General features: G+C 56.3%; 1 protein-coding gene across 3 annotated transcripts in view; it reads right to left on the reverse strand.

Annotated features, from left to right (window-relative positions):
- Positions 2639-16953, reverse strand: part of LRRN2 (leucine rich repeat neuronal 2) — a 63802-nt gene continuing 49487 nt past the window's right edge. Inside the window, exons 1-2 of one of the 3 annotated variants that reach the window (XM_018060019.1) lie at positions 11806-14117; positions 2639-5672 (exon numbers count right to left, since the gene is read on the reverse strand). In XM_018060019.1, coding sequence (XP_017915508.1) covers positions 3325-5463 — 2139 coding nt within the window. In that variant the 5' untranslated portion in view covers positions 5464-5672; positions 11806-14117 and the 3' untranslated portion in view covers positions 2639-3324. Of the gene's footprint in view, positions 5673-8882; positions 9922-11805; positions 14118-16953 lie in introns of those variants that run through there. The other 2 variants (XM_018060020.1, XM_018060018.1) reach the window with 2 other exon arrangements.

Genomic DNA, 16953 nt, shown 5'->3' on the forward strand with positions numbered 1-16953 from the left:
CCCAGTCTAGTGGGAAAGCTAAGACTCTGAATGGCACTTAGGTTGCATTAATAGACATACAGGGCGTGAGTCCCACTGTCCTCCCACTTGGTCGCAACACACCTGAGCCGTGTGCCCAGCTCTGTACCAGGGTAGAGGCTCTCATTTGACCAGTTTCTAGCTATTCCAGGACACGGCAACCCCAAAGTGTCTATCCCTCCCCTTCCCAGCTGGCTTCAGCCTGGCAGCATCAGCTCTCTTTGCAGGAGAAAAGAGGCCACTTACCCCCATCCTTCCCCAGCTCACCTAACTTCTCTGGGGGCAGCCACATGCTCAGGACCAGGGAATTCAGTTGAGACTGGGGTTAAATCACCATAATGCCTTTCCCCCCAGAAGAAGGGAGTCTCTTTCAAGGACTCAGTGCAGGGAATCCCCGAGGGCATGGAGCCAGAGCAGCACCCCTTTCTCTCAGGGCTCCCTGCCTGTAACTCAGAAGTCTTTGGGAAAGGAAGGTAGCGGAGATGATTTTTATCCTCCAGCCTTTCCACCCTCCAACCCCAGGCGTGTTTACAAGCATTTGCACTTGCAGGATCTGAGGTATGCTGGGGTCACTTTGGGGCTTGCTATGACTAAGCCTGAGCTCTTAGAGGCATTCTGGGTGGGAGTTCTGAGGTGGCAAAGGAGGTGTTGCTGGGAAAGGGCTGCAGGGCTCACAGGGCTCTAGGTGCTTATATAAAGGACCAGCACCTGGATTCTCCTTGCCATATGGGCCCGTCTGGAAGGTAGCGCCTGCCCTTCATCCTAGACAGAGGAGCTGTTGACTTCTGACTTCAGTTTTCCGAGATCAACACAGGTCCTGCCCTGCCTCTTCCCCACAGAGTTTCTGGATCATGGAGGATGAACCCTAACCAGCAATGAATAGGCTGCCCCGAACTTGGCTATGATGGTCCTGAAGCTTTTCCAGCTCCCTCTCCTAAAGAGGGCTTCCACTGTGGCTCAGCTGGTAAAGAATCTGCCTGCAAAACAGGAGACCTGGGTTCGATCCCTGGGTTGGGAAGATCTGCTGGAGAAGGGAAAGGCTACCCACTCCAGTATTCTGGCCTGGAGAAGCCCATGGACTGTATAGTCCACGGGGTCGCAAAGAGTCAGACACGACTGAGCGACTTTCCTTTTCACTTTCCCCTAAGAACATGTAAGTTGTGCATGGGAAAGAACACATGTGGGTGGAGCCTGCTGACTCAGGGCAATGGGCTGTCCTTTTGAAACCAGGCTGAGTAGCCCCGCAGTAGAGGGGAGAGGAGCCAATGGACCAGCCTCCAGCGCCCCCTAGCCCTGCAACCCTCTCACAGGGCCATAACCTATACCACTGTCTAGGAAAAAAACAAACAAACCAGGACCTAGAGGAAGCAAAACATTGCAGCCACGCCAGGTTGGAGCTCCGTGGTTCTCCAAGTGTGGTCCCTAGACCAGCAGTACCAGTATCACCTGAAAGCCTGTTAAACATGCACACTCAGGTCCCGCCCAGACCTGGGTCAGAAACTCTGGGGGTGGGACCAGCCTCCGTGCTGACCCGGCCCTCAGGTGACTCTGACGCAGGCTGGTGTGTGAGAACCCTTCTGTCCAAGAGGAAGAAGTCTTCTAAACTGGCTTTTTGCTGAAGGTCTTCAGAGAACCCTACTGTCTTTGTGTTCACTGGGAGAAGGGCATCACCCCCCGACTTGGGTGAGGGCTCTTTCTTGTGTCCATGGGGTCAGAAGCTCTGGCTACTGGTCTGCCTTCCACTCGCATCTGCATTTGCAACCTTGAAGGTGACTTAAAGCCCACTCCCTTCCTGTCTGCTAACTGTGTCTGTAACATTGGAGTCCTCAGGTTCACATGTGGCTTCTCTTCCGTCTCAAGAGACCCGTCTCAGAAACAAGAGCTGTTGTCCGGCAGCCTCTTGCTCTGGAACCCCCACTGGCTGGCCACGGCAGCCCCCTCCCCTCGGCTCTTCTGCTTTTCCAACAGATATTTCTCTTCACATTTGGTCCTAAGAAGTTGATCCATTAAAAAAAAATAATACTGCAAAAGCAAACCTGGCTCCTTGGAAATTATACTGAAATGGACTGGAAAGATAGATGCTGCCGTCTCCCACAGCCCTCCCCGCTCAGACCCTCCATCACCCCCACAGACCCCTCCTGCCCCAGTGAGCCAAAGTCCTTGCTGTCTTGACGATTTGAAATTCTCTGCGTGACTCTGCCTCTTGGGTTTGTTTAATTAGAAATAGGCTGGGAAGTGCTCCCTATGTACTGGCATGTTAATTGCTTATCACAGAAAAGGAAGGGGAGACAGGGTGTGGTGATGGAAATTTCCACTGTCGCCATCTCCAGACTCTTCTCCATTTTTCTCTCCCTCTCACTCCATGCCTCCTCTTCTTTCCTCTCCTGTCAGCCTCTCTTGTGCACCGTCCCCAGATCTCCTGCTCAGGTACAGAGCTCTCTGGGGAGCAGTCTGGAGGCGCCTGCAGGTCAGACTCCAAACCTGCGGGGCAAACCGCGCCTCTAGCTCCAAGCTCCCCGGACTCCCTCATCCCCTCCAGCCCTCCTGTCACCCTCAGGCTCCAAAGGGATTCAGAACTGAGAGTTCTGTAGTTACACTCAGTATTTGAATGATCGCTTCTCTTTTGTTCCCTTCCCCCCCCGTATTATTGTTATTCTTATTTTTATTTTTTACAAAACAGGAGCAAAACTGAGTTGAGGGGAAGTGACACGTTTCTCCACGAAGATACAAAATTGCCTACAGAAAGTCACTGTCAGCGCAAGCCAGCTGCCGGGCAGAGCTGTTCCTGGGCATCCCTCTTCCACACGTCCTTTCAATCCAGAGAGGCCTGGGGGGCCCACGTGGGGCGCAGCTCCCCCGCCCCAGGTGGGGAGGAGAAGCCTTCAGCCTTTGCCCAGGGTGGGGGAAGGAGCAAGCAACTGAGACTGCACAGAGACAGGGAAGAGGAGGGGGTGCCTCCTGTGGGCCGGGGGCCTGGGGACGCAGGCAGGGGACATCCAGGCAGAGGCCCAGGGCTCTCCGGGCACAGAGCCAACTGGGGAGGTAGGCGGCTCTAGCCAGAGTCCTTCTTGCTCCTTGGAGCTGCTCCTCAGAACGGCAGCAGAGGTGCCCCCAGAAGGTAAGGGCGGTTCCTGGAGGCTGCAGGGGCAACCCCTGGAGCTCGAAGCTGGTTGTCTCGTTTCAGCTGCCAGGCCTCAAGCACGTGGGTCCAGGTCAATTTCCTGGCAGGGCATCTGGCCCAGATTGCTTCCCTTTTGGTAAAAAGTAGTCCGAGTTATTTCTCTACTGCCGAGAACAGGCTGAGCTTCAGGAATTCTGTGACAATGGCAGGGACCAAGTCTCCCCTTCGGAGGACTTGGGCCACTTCCTCCCTGGATTCCAGCGCAAGACGAGGGGTGCCGACACCACCCGGGCAGAAGGGGTGCTCCAGCCCCAGAAAGCCCAGACTGGGAGCAGAGGCCGTCCACCCACGCCTTGCCTGGGCTGGCCGGAGCCAAGGTGGGCTGCCAGCCCAGCTGCCAGCAGGAGGACAGCGAGAGCCAGGATGGCTATGAGCCCGGGCCGGTCCCCTAAGCCTCTGCGGCAAGAGGTGGCCTCTGTAGTCCTGGCCCACACACAGGCCAACTGGGTGTGGGCGTCTGCAAAGGCCACCTGCAGACAGGCCCAGTACTCCGTGGCCTGAAGGAGGCGCGTGATATTGTAGCTGTGGGTGCCCCGTGGCAGGCGGGCCAGCGCGGTGGCCCTGTGGCCCTGGAGGGTGGAGGCGCTGGCCCAGGTGAGGTTGGTGGAGACTGTGTTGGGTGGGGAGACCCAAGACAGCAGGATGTGGTAGGGATGGGTCTCCTGAACCCGGAGCTCCAGCCCCCACCCCTTGTCTCTGCCGTGTTGCAGGGGGGCCCGGCCGACCACCACACTGACCGTCTTCGTGTCGGCCCCGACCAGGTTCTGGGCCACACAGGTGTACAGCCCTGCTTCTCGCGCTGTCACCCTCCGCAGCTCCAGCGTCCCCTCGGGGTACACCCGGTACTTGCGGCCCGCCCAGGTGGCCGTCAGCCTAACCCCCGCAGGAGTCACCCAGTAGATCTCGGGCTCGGGCTCGGCCAGCGCCCGGCAGTGCAGAAGCAGGCTGTCTCCGCTGGCCACCTGGAGGCGCGGGGGGAAGCTGCGGGGGGAGATGAGGGGCAGGCAGTGGTCCGTCATCTCCCGGAAGGCCACCTCCCGCACTGGGAGGCGCTGAAGGTCCGGGGGCTCGGCACACAGCGTGGACTGGGGCTCGATGAAGCGGACGCGGGTGCTGGTGGCATTAGCCCAGCGGATGACACAGTCGCAGCGGATGGGGTTGCCATGGAGACCCACCTCCTGCAGGTTGGGCAGGGACTCCACGGTCTGCTGGTGCAAGGCACTGAGAGCATTGTTGTTGAGCATGAGGGTCTCCATCTGGGGCAGGTGGCGGAAGGCTCGGGGGTGGATGAACGAGAGCCGAGGGTTGTTGGTGATGTCCAGCTTGGTCAGCTCGGGCAGGTTGACCAGGGCAAATTTGTCGATAGAGACTAGCTCCTCCATGTTGTTCAGCCCCAGCTCCTTGAGGTGCAGCATGTTGGCAAAGTCCCCGGGCCCCACCCGCTGGAGTGGGTTCTTGTTCAGGTCTAGGAACTTGAGCCCCGGCACCTGCTCCAGCGCCCGCCGGGGCACACGGGCCAGCCGGTTGTCATAGAAGGAGAGGCTCTCTAGGCTTTGCAGCCCCTCCAGGGCATAGTCAGAGATCTCCCGCAGGTTCATGCCCGCCAGCACCAGGCTGCGCAGGTTGGCCAGGGGCCGGAAGTTCATGTCCAAGATGGCATCCACCTTGTTGCCGCCGATCATGAGGATCTCTAGGCTGGGCAGCATCTCGAACCAACGGCTGTCCACGGCCCGCAGCAGGTTGGAGTTGAGGTGTAGCCGTAGGAGGTTGCCGAGCCCTGCGAAGGCCCTGGGGGCGATGCGGTAGAGCTGGTTGTGGTTGAGATAGAGTTCCTGCAGGCTGGCCAGCCCCGCAAAGCTGTGGTCCTCCAGCCGGGTCAGCTGGTTCTCCTCCAGGTGCAGGCTCAGCAGCTGGGGCAGGGCACGGAGATCACAGTCTCGGGGGTCTGAAAAGCTGTTCTGGGACAGGTCCAGCTCCGTGAGATTGGCCAGGTAGCCCAGTTCACCCTGGTCCACGCGGACGATGCTGTTGCTCTGCAGAAGCAGGGTCTGCGTGCCTGCAGGCAGTGCTGGGGGGACAGCCGTCAGGAATAGGTCATTGCAGTCCACAGTGGTGGCCTCGCGGTAGGACGATCGGGGGGTATACCAGGGCCGGATCTGGCAGGCACACCCAGGGGGGCAGGGCACATGCCAAGCTACCACGGGCACAGTGGCAGTGGCACCAGCCACCCATGCTAGCAAAAGGGGGGCCACGAGGAGCCTCATGGTGGAGCTGCAGGGCAGGGGACCATCCACAAGAAGAGTCTGGCGTCCCAGTGCTCTTGGCAGCTCAGCAGCCCGGCCAGGACCCAGGGAACCGCCCCCCCAGGGCAGTCATTCTATGCAGGGACGGGAGGGCACCATTTCCTGCCCTCCTGGGAACAGCGCTCCATCCTGGTCTACAGGTGCCGGGTCTGCTCTCTCGTCAGGGCAGCCTGGAAGGGGAGGACACAGAGTTAAGGAGGGTTCAAAGGATCCAAATCTACCCCCTCCTCCCACGTCTCCCCGGCTAGACTCAAGAGGCCGAAGGACAAGACGAGCCAGGGCTCCTGAGTTCCATCTTACAACACTTCGGCTTTCTTGTCCTTTTCTCGCATCTGCTGGGGGAGGGACTGGGAGTCTTCAGGGAAGGAGCAAGAAATTGAGCCTTGGAAGCTTCCGGGATAACTTGGGGAAGGTGTGCGTGTGTGGAGGAGAGGGGGTGGCTGGAATTGCTGTCATCTTCAGAGTCCTTCTGAGCCCAGAGAGACGAGAAGTCGATTTTCCAGCCTGCCTCTCTTCTCCCCTCACTCCCTCCCCGGCTCACTGAGTAAATGGAAATAAGTGATAGTTTTCAGACATCTCTCTGAACAGTGTGGGTAGAGGGTCGCAGAGCCAATTCCAGGGTAAGCTCCTAAGACTTTGAAAGTTGAAAGGCAGTGGGCCCCAGCCCTGTGCCCAGACCAGCTGGGGCAGTGGGGTGGTCGTCTGGGGTCTGCTTAGGCTGTCCTGGGATGGAGGCCAGCTTTGTCTTTTGCCAATTTCCCTACCTGGAGCTAGAGCTTTTCCCTTCCCCAGCAGCCTGGCCAAGCTGCTAGGAGGAGGAGGTGGGTTTGAGCCTGGGTCTGAACTCTTCAGTCCTGCACGTAAGACCTTAGGTGATCTGGCCTCCGCACATTCTCCTAGCTATGGCCACCATACTGATTCACTGCAGCCAATATTCTGGGCCAAAGTCACCCTCGACATTCACCCGTCTCCTCCTCACGGTCTCCCAGACAACTTCCACTTGGTCTTGAAAACTCAACCTAAGGCCAGTCACCACCTACAGAAAGCTGCTTCTCACCCTCTGCACACCTGGAAGGCTAAGGGCCTGGCTCCTGCCCTCCCAGTGCCCTCTGCTTTCTTCCGTCACAGCCCTGATCACACCGTGTGGAAATGTCTCTCCAGCTGGGGACCTGTCTCACTCATCATTATGCTTACGGCCCAGAGCAGGGGCCCAGGGAGGGTTTATTATATAAATCAGTCTCTGTAGCCCCAGGGCTCCTTTCCCCAGGAAGCTGGGTCCTTACCGCTACCCCCATCTAGAACCCCAGCCACTGCTGTTCCTCCTTTGCAGGTGTGGACAATCCAGTGTAGATTCTCTGGAACCCAGGGCCCGGCTGCATCACCCTTGATGCAAGTCCAGCCTTGGCCTAGAACCAAGATGGGGAACTAGAGGACTCATCTAACTCCAGAGTGGAGGTCTGACTGGGTAGTTTTCCAGCTGCAGGCGTCAGGGGAGCACACGGTTACTAAACACCTGCAATTTGCCAGACCCCAAGACTGTGCATGCCTTATCTCACTTAACCATCATAAAGAGTCTATAAGATATGCATTAATACTTCCAGTTTCCAGATGAAGAAACTGAGGTTCAGAGATGGTTAAAGAGTTTGGCTCAAGCCACACAGCTGCCAAGTGGGAAGAGTCAGGAATCCAGAGGGTGTGCTTCTTACACTGTCCTTCTCTGCCCCACATCTGGCCCGACCCAATCCTGGACACCCTGAGCTGCCCTGGCCGCTGCAGCAGCAGGCTGGGTGCCCATTTGTGTCCCCCGAGGAGATGACTACTTGCCAGGGAGCTATGGGAAGCTGGGAGCTGCGTCTCCCGTCACCTTCCAGGCAGGTGCCTCTCAGTTGGCCAGAGGCGCTCTTTGCCTTCCTCCTCCCACTTCCAGGATGCTGGGGCTGGGAGGGGAGCAGTTGGAGGCCTCCTCTGAGCAGGGGCGCGGCACGCCTGTTTACATTTGACTACTTCCCACCTTCCTCTGCAGCTATTTCTGAAGGTGGGAAAACAGCATGACTTAAAATGCACAGAGGTTCTGCGTGGGGGGGTGTGTGTACACTGACACGTAAAACTCAGGGCAAACAAACACACGTGCCAAAAGCATGCACCCCTCCGTCCACGTGCAGAGGGGAGCCAGGGGACCTCAGCAGCCGAGGCCGGCGAGCGGAGGTCAGGAGGAGGGGTGAGGACTCTGCAGTGTGCTGCGTGGGTGCAGAGGAAGCGGGGCTGTTCCTGTCGTGGGGCTAGGACTGATCGTGCCGCACAGGCACACCAGAGGCCTCTGCTTCTTGCCCAGGCCTGACTTGAGAGAGCACTGCTGCTGCTGCTGAGTCGCTTCAGTCGTGTCCGACTCTGTGCGACCCCACAGACGGCAGCCCACCAGGCTTCCCCGTCCCTGGGATTCTCCAGGCAAGAACACTGGAGTGGGTTGCCATTTCCTTCTCCAATGCATGAAGGTGAAAAGTAAAAGTGAAGTCGCTCAGTCGTGTCCGACTCTAGCGCCCCCATGGACTGCAGCCCACCAGGCTCCTCTGTCCATGGGATTTTCCAGGCAAGAGTACTGGAGTGGGGCGCCATTGCCTTCTCCGAGAGAGCACTACCTACCAGCAAACAGATCTTACTGTTACCACTTCCTACCAGAGCACTTTGGGAAAAGCTGTTGACTTCTCTGAGCATCTGTTCCTTAGTGTAGAATGAGCTCGTCATTAGGATTGAAGGAGCTGGGTGCGGTGCACACAGAGCTCAGTAAGTCTTAGTTCTCTGCATCCCCCAGGATGGGGAGGCACCCCAGCTCCAGGACTTCTTAGAGGGGGTAGAAGTTGGGTCCTAGGACTTTACCAGTCCCTATGAAGCTTGCCCATTGTGGGCGCGGTATCATCCCCAGGTGGGATGGGGAGCTGGGGGCAGAACTAAATGCCACACCTTTAAGAGTGCCACTCTGGCAGGACCAAAAATGCAAAATGATTAGGAGAGCCCAAGACAGCTCTTGAGGGGAGAGAGGGCTGCAGTGGGTGGAGAGGGCCCTGAGGCCCTGACCGAGTCCCAGGCTCCTCCTCCAGCGCCTCTGTCCTGGTGCCTCTTTCTGCTGATGCACAACGGTGTGAAGCCACTTAAAAGCTCATTTAAAATGTTCAGAAACACGCCTTTCCCTCCACCCCAGGCTCACCCCCTTCCTTGCCCCTGTGGCTAGGCTGGGGGGTGAGCCGGCATCTAGAGAGGGGCAGCGGCCAGATGCCTCACGTTCACATGCACCTCTGGCCCCGATGCTTGGCAAAGACAAGTCCTCCCCATCGCTGCTGAGCTCACAGCCCCTTCCAGGATAGAACTCAGAGCTGCCCACTCACCTGCCATCACCACTTAAGGCTGTCTTGCACATGGCCCACTCATGCAGGCTTGATTAGCAGTTTCTGCCGGGAGCTGCAGAGAAAGCTAAGTGTCTTTTATCTATAATCTCCCCGGGTGAGCAGGAGTTCAGATTACCACGTGTATGCTTTCCCCAAGAGCTGGATTTCAAGCTCTCGGTGGCAGGGGCTGTGTCACGCGTGTTTTTGTGTCCCCACGGTGCCCAGTGTAGGACTGAGTGTGCAGAGGGTACTGGTGAGTGGATACAGAGAGCGAAGTATGTAATTCTATCAATCCTGTGTGGAGGCAGAGAAGGAAGAGATTATTCAGTCTTTGCAGCAGAAGCAACTGAGGCACCTAGAGGTTAAGTGACATGTCGGAGGTCACATGGCTTCTGACGTGGTGGGGTCAGAATTCAGACCCAGGTGTCTGGCTCCATAACCTGCCTCCCTGGCCCACGGCTCACTGCCTGGCAGAACGATGCCAGCTGGACAGGAGCAGAATGCAGGCCTGGTGGTCCAGCAAGCCTGCCTCAGTGGCCAGCCCCTCAGGGATGACCTGACTCTCTGCCCATCCTCCCTGACGGCGACCTGAGGGGATCCTCGGGCACCATGCCTTGCTTCCTAGCTACAGGGACTCCCCTAGGGACACACAGAGAAGGCCCTGCTCCGCTGTGTGGTGGCACAGACCTCAGGCTGCCTCTGGACTGGGGGCTGGGGCTGCTGTGCGCAGACTGCTGCAGCCTGGGCCTTCAGTGAGGGGGACGTGGGGCGTCAAGCCCAAGAGAAGACAGGAGCAAAGCTTCTTTTGGAAAAGCTGGCTCTGTGAGCCCTGATGGACCCCCTCTTCCAGGCAGCTGCTCTGGACCTAGCAGAAAGTATGGAATGGACTCCACACACTTCCCACTGAACCCCGATCCTTGGCAAAGCACCAAATGAAGAATTCTGGAGAAGCTGGCGTCAGAGGCAGAGCGGACATTCTCCCGTTTCTCTGGCTCAGCACAGCCAGGGGCTCCTGCCAGCAGACAGCGCCGCTCCTCCAGATGGCCGTGGGTGCAGAGCGGCTCTGTCCCCCACCGCCCGCCCCCCTCCTTGCAGCCCAGCCCCCCTGGGCTGGGAGCTCTCAGGAGGGAGGAGCAGCAGGCAGTGATTGATGGCCTGGCCTTCACTGCAGCTTCAGTGCCGGGGCCCCCTGAGCTGCGGAGACAGATGGGCAGCATAATTGAGTGTAGCGTTGATAAACTCCGGCCTCCTCACCAGCAGATAAGCTCTGGGTGGGGGGACATGAGGGGCCGGGGGGCAGTGCTCCATCTGTACACCTGGCCCCTGAGAGCTCCCCCTGGGAGGGGAGCATGGCCCTCGCTCCCGCCCCCCATTTAATCACAGACAACCAGGACCTCAGGGCTGCAGGAGGCCTCAGCGTTTATCTAGTCTTCCAGAGTCTGAATTCCATAAATAACTTATGCAAAGGAGGAGCGGTGAAGCAGAAGGAAGCTGGCCTCTGCGCTCAGGTTTGAGTTTGGCTCTGTCACTCACTGTGCAACCTTGGGCAAAGTCAGTGACCCGAGCAGGGAGGTGAGGATGAGACCCTCTCACAGAGCTGCTGTGGGGAGCCCGGATCAAGGTCTGGGACATGCCTGTTCGCGGCCCTCATGGCCCCCTCCTCCCATCTTAGCTCCTACTTCTCAACTCTTACCTTTTGTAGTAAACTTTTCCTTTCTCTTATCCAGGTATAATAAGAGAGCACATAAATGGCACAAATCCCAAGTGTGCAGCCTGATTAATTTCGACATTAGTAGATACCAATATAACCACCCCCGAACAAGAAACAAATACTTCCAAGCCCTCCTGAGGTTCCTGTGTGACGCTTCCCAGTCAATGTCCAGCTCCCACCTGGAGTAGCCATTGTCCCACCTGACTTTGTCACCATCAGTCAACTTCATCTTTTCAGCACAGAATTCCCTGTCCTTCCCCATCACAACTCAAAACCACGGCTCTGGAAATAGTTGACTCTGGCTCTAGGGAACTCCAGAACCTCAGACTTGAAATTCACTTAATTCACCCTCCTGCTTCACAGGGACTATAGCTTCTCAGGGTCTCATTCTTAATCAGTGATCTCCAAGAAGGGAGATTCCTCTATTTCTCTTTCTTGATCTACAGTTTACATCTTAGAGTCCCCTCTGGGGTTGGAACCCTATGGCCCAAACCCATGAGTGCTATGCTGCCTCGAGGCAAAGGCAAGATGAGCTCCTGGCCCCACACATCCCTGGCAGCCCTTCCCCAAAGCCCTGCTGGGTCTGGGCCTGCTCTTGGGGCAGCACTGCTAGCCCCCTTCTGCTGCCAGACCTATAGATATTCTGATGACAGAGTCTGCGGCACCAGGCAAGGGGACAAGCAGGGGAGCGGCCAGAGAGGAGAGACCCAGGCCAGACTCCCTGTCGCTGCCCCAGGCCCCTCCACCTACCCATTTCAGAGGCTGCCCACACTCAATGGGCCCCAAGCCCAACACCTCCCACCAAACCTGCTCAGGCACCCACCAGTCTCCAGGACTGGAAATCTCTGCCACCTCGACCCTCTCCCGCCTCACACGTGCCCGCCGCAGTGGACATGCTTATGTTCCCTTCTCATCACTTGTCTTGACTCTTCTGGTGTCTCCTTCTCAGCCCTGAGTGACCCTCTTGTTTCCAAACACCTCATGCTCCCCTCAAACTAGACCTGCTATTTCCTTCCCTTCCTCAGGCCTCGCACTCAACCGGCAAAACCTCTCCCCAGCTTCAACTGACAAACTCCTCTCCAGTCATAAAAACCCATCCCAAATGCCACTTCCTTGTGACATGTTCCCAGAGTCCCTCCGAGGAAGGTGGTCATGCCCACCGCAGCCCCTGGAGCCCGGAACAAACCTCCACTGTAACAGCATCTGTCTTACCGCCATTCAGTAGCCTGTTTTCTCAACCAGGATGCCAGTTCCTGGAGGAAGGGATGGTTTGGTACTGATTTTTGTCTTCTCAGAACCTAGGGCAGTGTAGAGGGTGGGAGGTGTTTACAGCCATCAACTATGAGCGGCAACCCATTAGTGGGTCCTGAAAACAGTCTAAAGTGGATAACAATGTGCATTAAAAAAATGAAATAGACAATAGAGTGCGTGGTACGCAGCTAGAGGAAGCAATGTTTTAAGAAACGTTTTTCTTTCTGTTTTATACACGCACACACACTTGCACACAGTCAGAAATCATACATTTGTATGCAAAATCATACATTTTTGCCCTTGAGTTGCAGCTATAAAAGCTTGGAAATGATGAGTCTGCAGGGCCTCTCTGACTGAGGTGAGTCCCTTCAACTCTCGTTGACACCACAGGAAGGATGATATAAATCAGTGTCAGAGGGAAGATACAACATTCCTGAGTGCTTTCTGTATGCCGGATTACTATTTGTTGGCCCATTAGATACCTCACCCCACCCTTCCAACATCCCTGTAAGTGGGTACTTTTTAGAAGAGAAACCTCAACTCAGTGGAGCCCAGGGATCAGACCCACGTCCCACAGCTCGGATGTGGAAGAGCCCGAGTGGAACCCGGTGGCACCTCACACACCAGCCCTTTCTGCTTCCATGATTCTGGTGCCAGAAGCTGTTCCAAGAGTGGAAGATGCTGGGGAGACTGGAGGAGAGCAGGGATGAAAACGGGGGGCATCTCTTGGGAAAAGGACGAGGTCCTCCTGTCCACCCTTGCCCTCTTTCCCACTTTGCAGTGAGAGGAGTCACTGTTCCAGTAAAAACCTTTTCCTGACTTAGGAGGGAAGGGATTTGTTTCCAGAAAGAAATATCTGCATCTCCAGGTCTCTGGACTGGCCTTGGACTCTCGGGGACCTTAGATTAGGTCAGCCATTCAAAAGAGGGCTTTGGAGTCAGTCAGCACCTGAATCCTGGTGACCTTAAGGATCCCTCCCCAGGCTCCTCCTCGGTAACTGGGGAGAGACCTCCCTCATGGGGGAAATTTGAAAGAGGTGATGCCTGCCAAGCGCCTGGCATTCAGTGGAGCCCTCTTCCACTTCCATCTCCCTGGGTTTGTCTGGGCCACAGTCTCCAGCTTCCAGGCCCCCCACGTACCAGGCCTGCCCCAGACGGCTTGCCTATGGCTGTGTGCTCCCTAGTGCAGGCAGCCCTTCCATCTCAGGCTGACACTCCTTCTTGGTGGAGCTGCCCTCTCCTGGGTCAACTCTAAGCACTCCCTGCGGCTTCCAATCAGGGTTCTATTTCTAGTCTTCAGGACTCTAGAAGGCTCTGGAACTCAGTCCACTTATAGATCACCAATGTCTGACACCCTCACCCAACAAACAGCTCACTCTTCTCGGCTGGGGTGAGCAGCTCCTCCATTGCCCAGGTGCTCCTTGGAAGGGTCGAGAGGCCCTTGCTAGCCGCGCTGCAGATGTCCCAGCGTGACTGCAGCTCACAGACATTCTGCACTGGCCCCCAGCCCAAGGGGCAGCCAAGGCCAAGCGCCGACCTTCAGCCTCTCCCGCTCCCGCCCTGTAATTGCCCCTGGGCAGCATTTCAGCAGTGGGTCCCTGAGAGCCAGGTGCAGGCGGAAGGAGGGGGAGGCTTCAGAGAGAGGCAAGCAATGCTCTTTCCTGCCCCCTGTTCTGCACATGCAGGGGCCTCACCCAGAAGTCCCTCTCGCTGCTCGTGTACCTTGGGAATTCTCTGGGCTCTCAGTTCACACTGTCCTTCTCTGAAATCTTCCATTACCACCCCCACCCCCAGCTAGTTAATCCCTTGCTCTTTTTCTCATCGAGGAACCCACATCCAGTACGGTGCTCAGCTCCTGTGTCAGACTGCGAGCCTCTCGAGGGCAACTCTGTGACTCGTGTGCCAAGAACTAAGGGGGAGAGAAGGTGTGCACAGTGGGGGTGCACCGTGAGGGGTGCCTGGGGGGCGGGCTCGGGGCTGCGGAGAAAGAGGCAGAGCCAACGGGGAACAGACCAGTTACACAAGGAGAAAGGCCAAAGCTCTTCTAACGGAAAAAGAAAATGAAATCAGAATGAAAATTGATGAGGCGGAGAGAAAAGGAGACTCGTTTCATCAGCAGGTTTGCCAGATGAAGCTCCGAGATAAATGGCGTGTCGGAAGGAGCCTCGGCCCCTGTGGGGCTCACCGCCTCCCCTCCCTGTCAGCTGTCTCGGACAGGCCTGCGAGACAGATGGCTGCAGCTGAGCCCCACGGTGGGCCCCCTGCAACCGACTGCAGTGAGCGCAGCCTGTCCGCGTGGCCTCCTCCAGGCCCGCCCTGCCCAGCCTGGGCCTGCCCCCTCCCGGGGCCCTCCCCGTCCCCTGCTTCCCCGCTCAGTCAGCACCCCCTCGTCCCGCCCTGACTGCAGTCGGCCCGCAGAGAGCCTTTGTCAGAGGCCCTGTGTGACCTGTGCCTGCGTCCACTTCTCTGCAGTCAGGGCGGGAGCAGAGGTCAGAGCCCGGCGCGGGACAAGACTGGGTTCGCAGCCTGGCCTGGACCGACCTGGGGATGCGTCCTCTTACTGCTCCAGACCTCGGGCCCCTCACCTGTGAACTGGGGGCTGGGTTACAGAATGCTTCTAAAGCTGGGGTCCCTGGACTGGCACCATCGGCATCACCTGGAGAGTTGTTAGCCATGCAGATTCTCAAGCCCACCACAGACCTCCAGGATTGGAGGGTGGGGCCTAGTTTCACCTGGCTTTGAGCAAACCCTCCAGGTGCCTCCAATGGGCTCCATGTTGGAGAACTGCTGGGCTGGATAATCTCTAAGCCCCCGCCCCCAGCTGAGCCTAGAATTCTGTAAACAAGAACAGTGCCAGCTGGGAATGCTTAATTAAAACTCCGGGTATGATGAGCTGATGGGTACCATGCTGACAGGTAAGGGTTGAGTATTCCAGACCCCTTGCACCTCTGTTCTGGCCACAAGGAAACTCTCTACCCAATGGGCATTAATAGAGTCGCGACTGTATGATAGCACCATGGGCAGCTAGGGGTACAAGGTCATGGGGAGGGCAGGTGTGATCACAGATTAGAAAACACCCCACTCTACTAAAGCATGATAAGAGTTGTCACAGAAGTACCTACCAAGGGCAACAGGGACATGGTCCAGAGGAGAAAACACAATTCTGCCTCATGAGGGACACGAGCAAAAATTCAGAGGAAATTTCCCAAAGTCATTCAATTATGCACAAAAAATAGGTAGATCTGAAGGTCTGAAATGTATAAAGTTGTTTTTGTTTTTTTAAAAAACAAGCCTCCCAGGGAAATGTCTAAATCAACAGGTTAACAGATGCACAGATGAGGAAAGATATTCTTTACATACTGGGGACACCAGGAACAAAGGTCCTGGGACAAAAATGATGAAGAGAACTTCAAGAACTGAGTGGTCCCCCTTAGTTTCCGAGAGTGCAGGTGGTGTGAAGAGATCGGAACAGCAGGCTGGAGCCAGAAGGGACACGGTTCACAGACAGAGGGCATGGAAGGCCGTGCCTCCCGTAGCCATCAACAACAATACTCCTTATGACACTCACACCTCGCAGTTTAAATTCTTCCACCTCCATGATCCTGTGTGAGTCTCACAATAGGCTGGCAAGGTCATAGATGTCATCACTCCCATTTTAATGGAAAGAATATTAAGTGACTTGCCCAAGATCATATAGCAAGCAAGTAAAAGCCACGGCTTTTAGCTAAAAGACACTGTGTTTCCAAATCCAGATTTATTATCCCAGAGGGACAGCAATGTTGATAATGGTAGCCATTGACTGAGGACTCTTGGGCTGGGCTCTGGCATGAGTGCTCACACTCAATGCTCAAAACCACAGCAAGATAAGGGGATTACTAGCCCCATTTCATAGATGTGAGAGGATATATCCCTCGCCCAAGAACATCCACCTGGTGAAGCTGGGAGTCAAACAAGGTCTGGCGGGTGCCAGTGCCCTCGCTCTAAACCCTGATCCCACAGCACCCTCCTCCAGCTGCCCCTGCCCAGCTCTCTTCAGGCCCAGAAAAGAATGGGAGGTTTCCAGCTGATCAAATTCCCCCGAGTGTGGGCCAGCCCGAGAGAAAGAAACTGGCCCCTGACCTAAGCTGAATAGCCCTTCTGGGAGAGGAAGGCCCTATCCAACCTGGCAGGGCCTTCTTGCCTCCAAGCCCATCAGTGCCTTCTGAGCCCCACAGACCTGCTGGGGGACCACGGCCTGGTGGAGGGAAACGCTTCCATCCCATGATCAATATCAGGCATAATTCAGTGACTGCAGCAAGTACAAAGGAGTGTAGGTTAAATCAATATTTAGAAGCTTCAAAATGAAACTAATTAAGAGCAAGGCTTAATGATTTTTACTGTCTGGGAGTAAAAAAGACAAAAAGCCTGCCTCTGTTTCATGATTCCACCTTAGTAGCCTGTAATCGTTTGGGAAGAGCGGAAGGTGAAAAGCGATCCGAGCCAGCCCCGCTTTCTGCATTGCAGGAGAGGGGAGCGACTCGTCCTTGGTGGAGGAAGCCACAGAGGAGAGTATGGGTGGGAAGCACAGGACGCAAGCAGCGTTGCAGAAGCCACTGGGCCCTTACGGATTGAACTGTGCCCCCACAAAGGACACGACGCAGACCTACTCCTGGATCCCGGGGCTATGACCTTAATTTGGAAACAGGGTCTTTGCAGAGGTAATCAAGTAAAGATGAGGTTATATTAGGTTAGGGTGGACCCTAATCCAATACTGGTGTCCTTGTAAGAAGAGGTAAACTTGGACACAGACACGGAGACACAGGGAGAATTCAATGAGGTGACGAAGAATGCAATTGAAGCTCTGCAGCTCTGAGCCGCTGAAGACAGCACCAGGGGCTGGGAAGGAACCTCCCCTCCAGGCTGCAGAAAGACTACGCCCTGCCGCCCTGCCAACCTACCGATTTCAGATTTCCAGCCTCCAGAACTCGAGGCGATTAAGTTACTTTTGGTTAAGCTATCCAGTCTACTTTGTAGTACTTTGATATGGCAGCCCCAGCAAACTGACGGAGAAGGCAATGGCACCCCGCTCCAGTACTCTTGCCTGGAAAATCCCATGAACCGAGGAGCCTGG

This window comes from Capra hircus, chromosome 16, assembly GCF_001704415.2.
Source record: "Capra hircus breed San Clemente chromosome 16, ASM170441v1, whole genome shotgun sequence".
Taxonomy (NCBI): Eukaryota; Metazoa; Chordata; class Mammalia; order Artiodactyla; family Bovidae; genus Capra; species Capra hircus.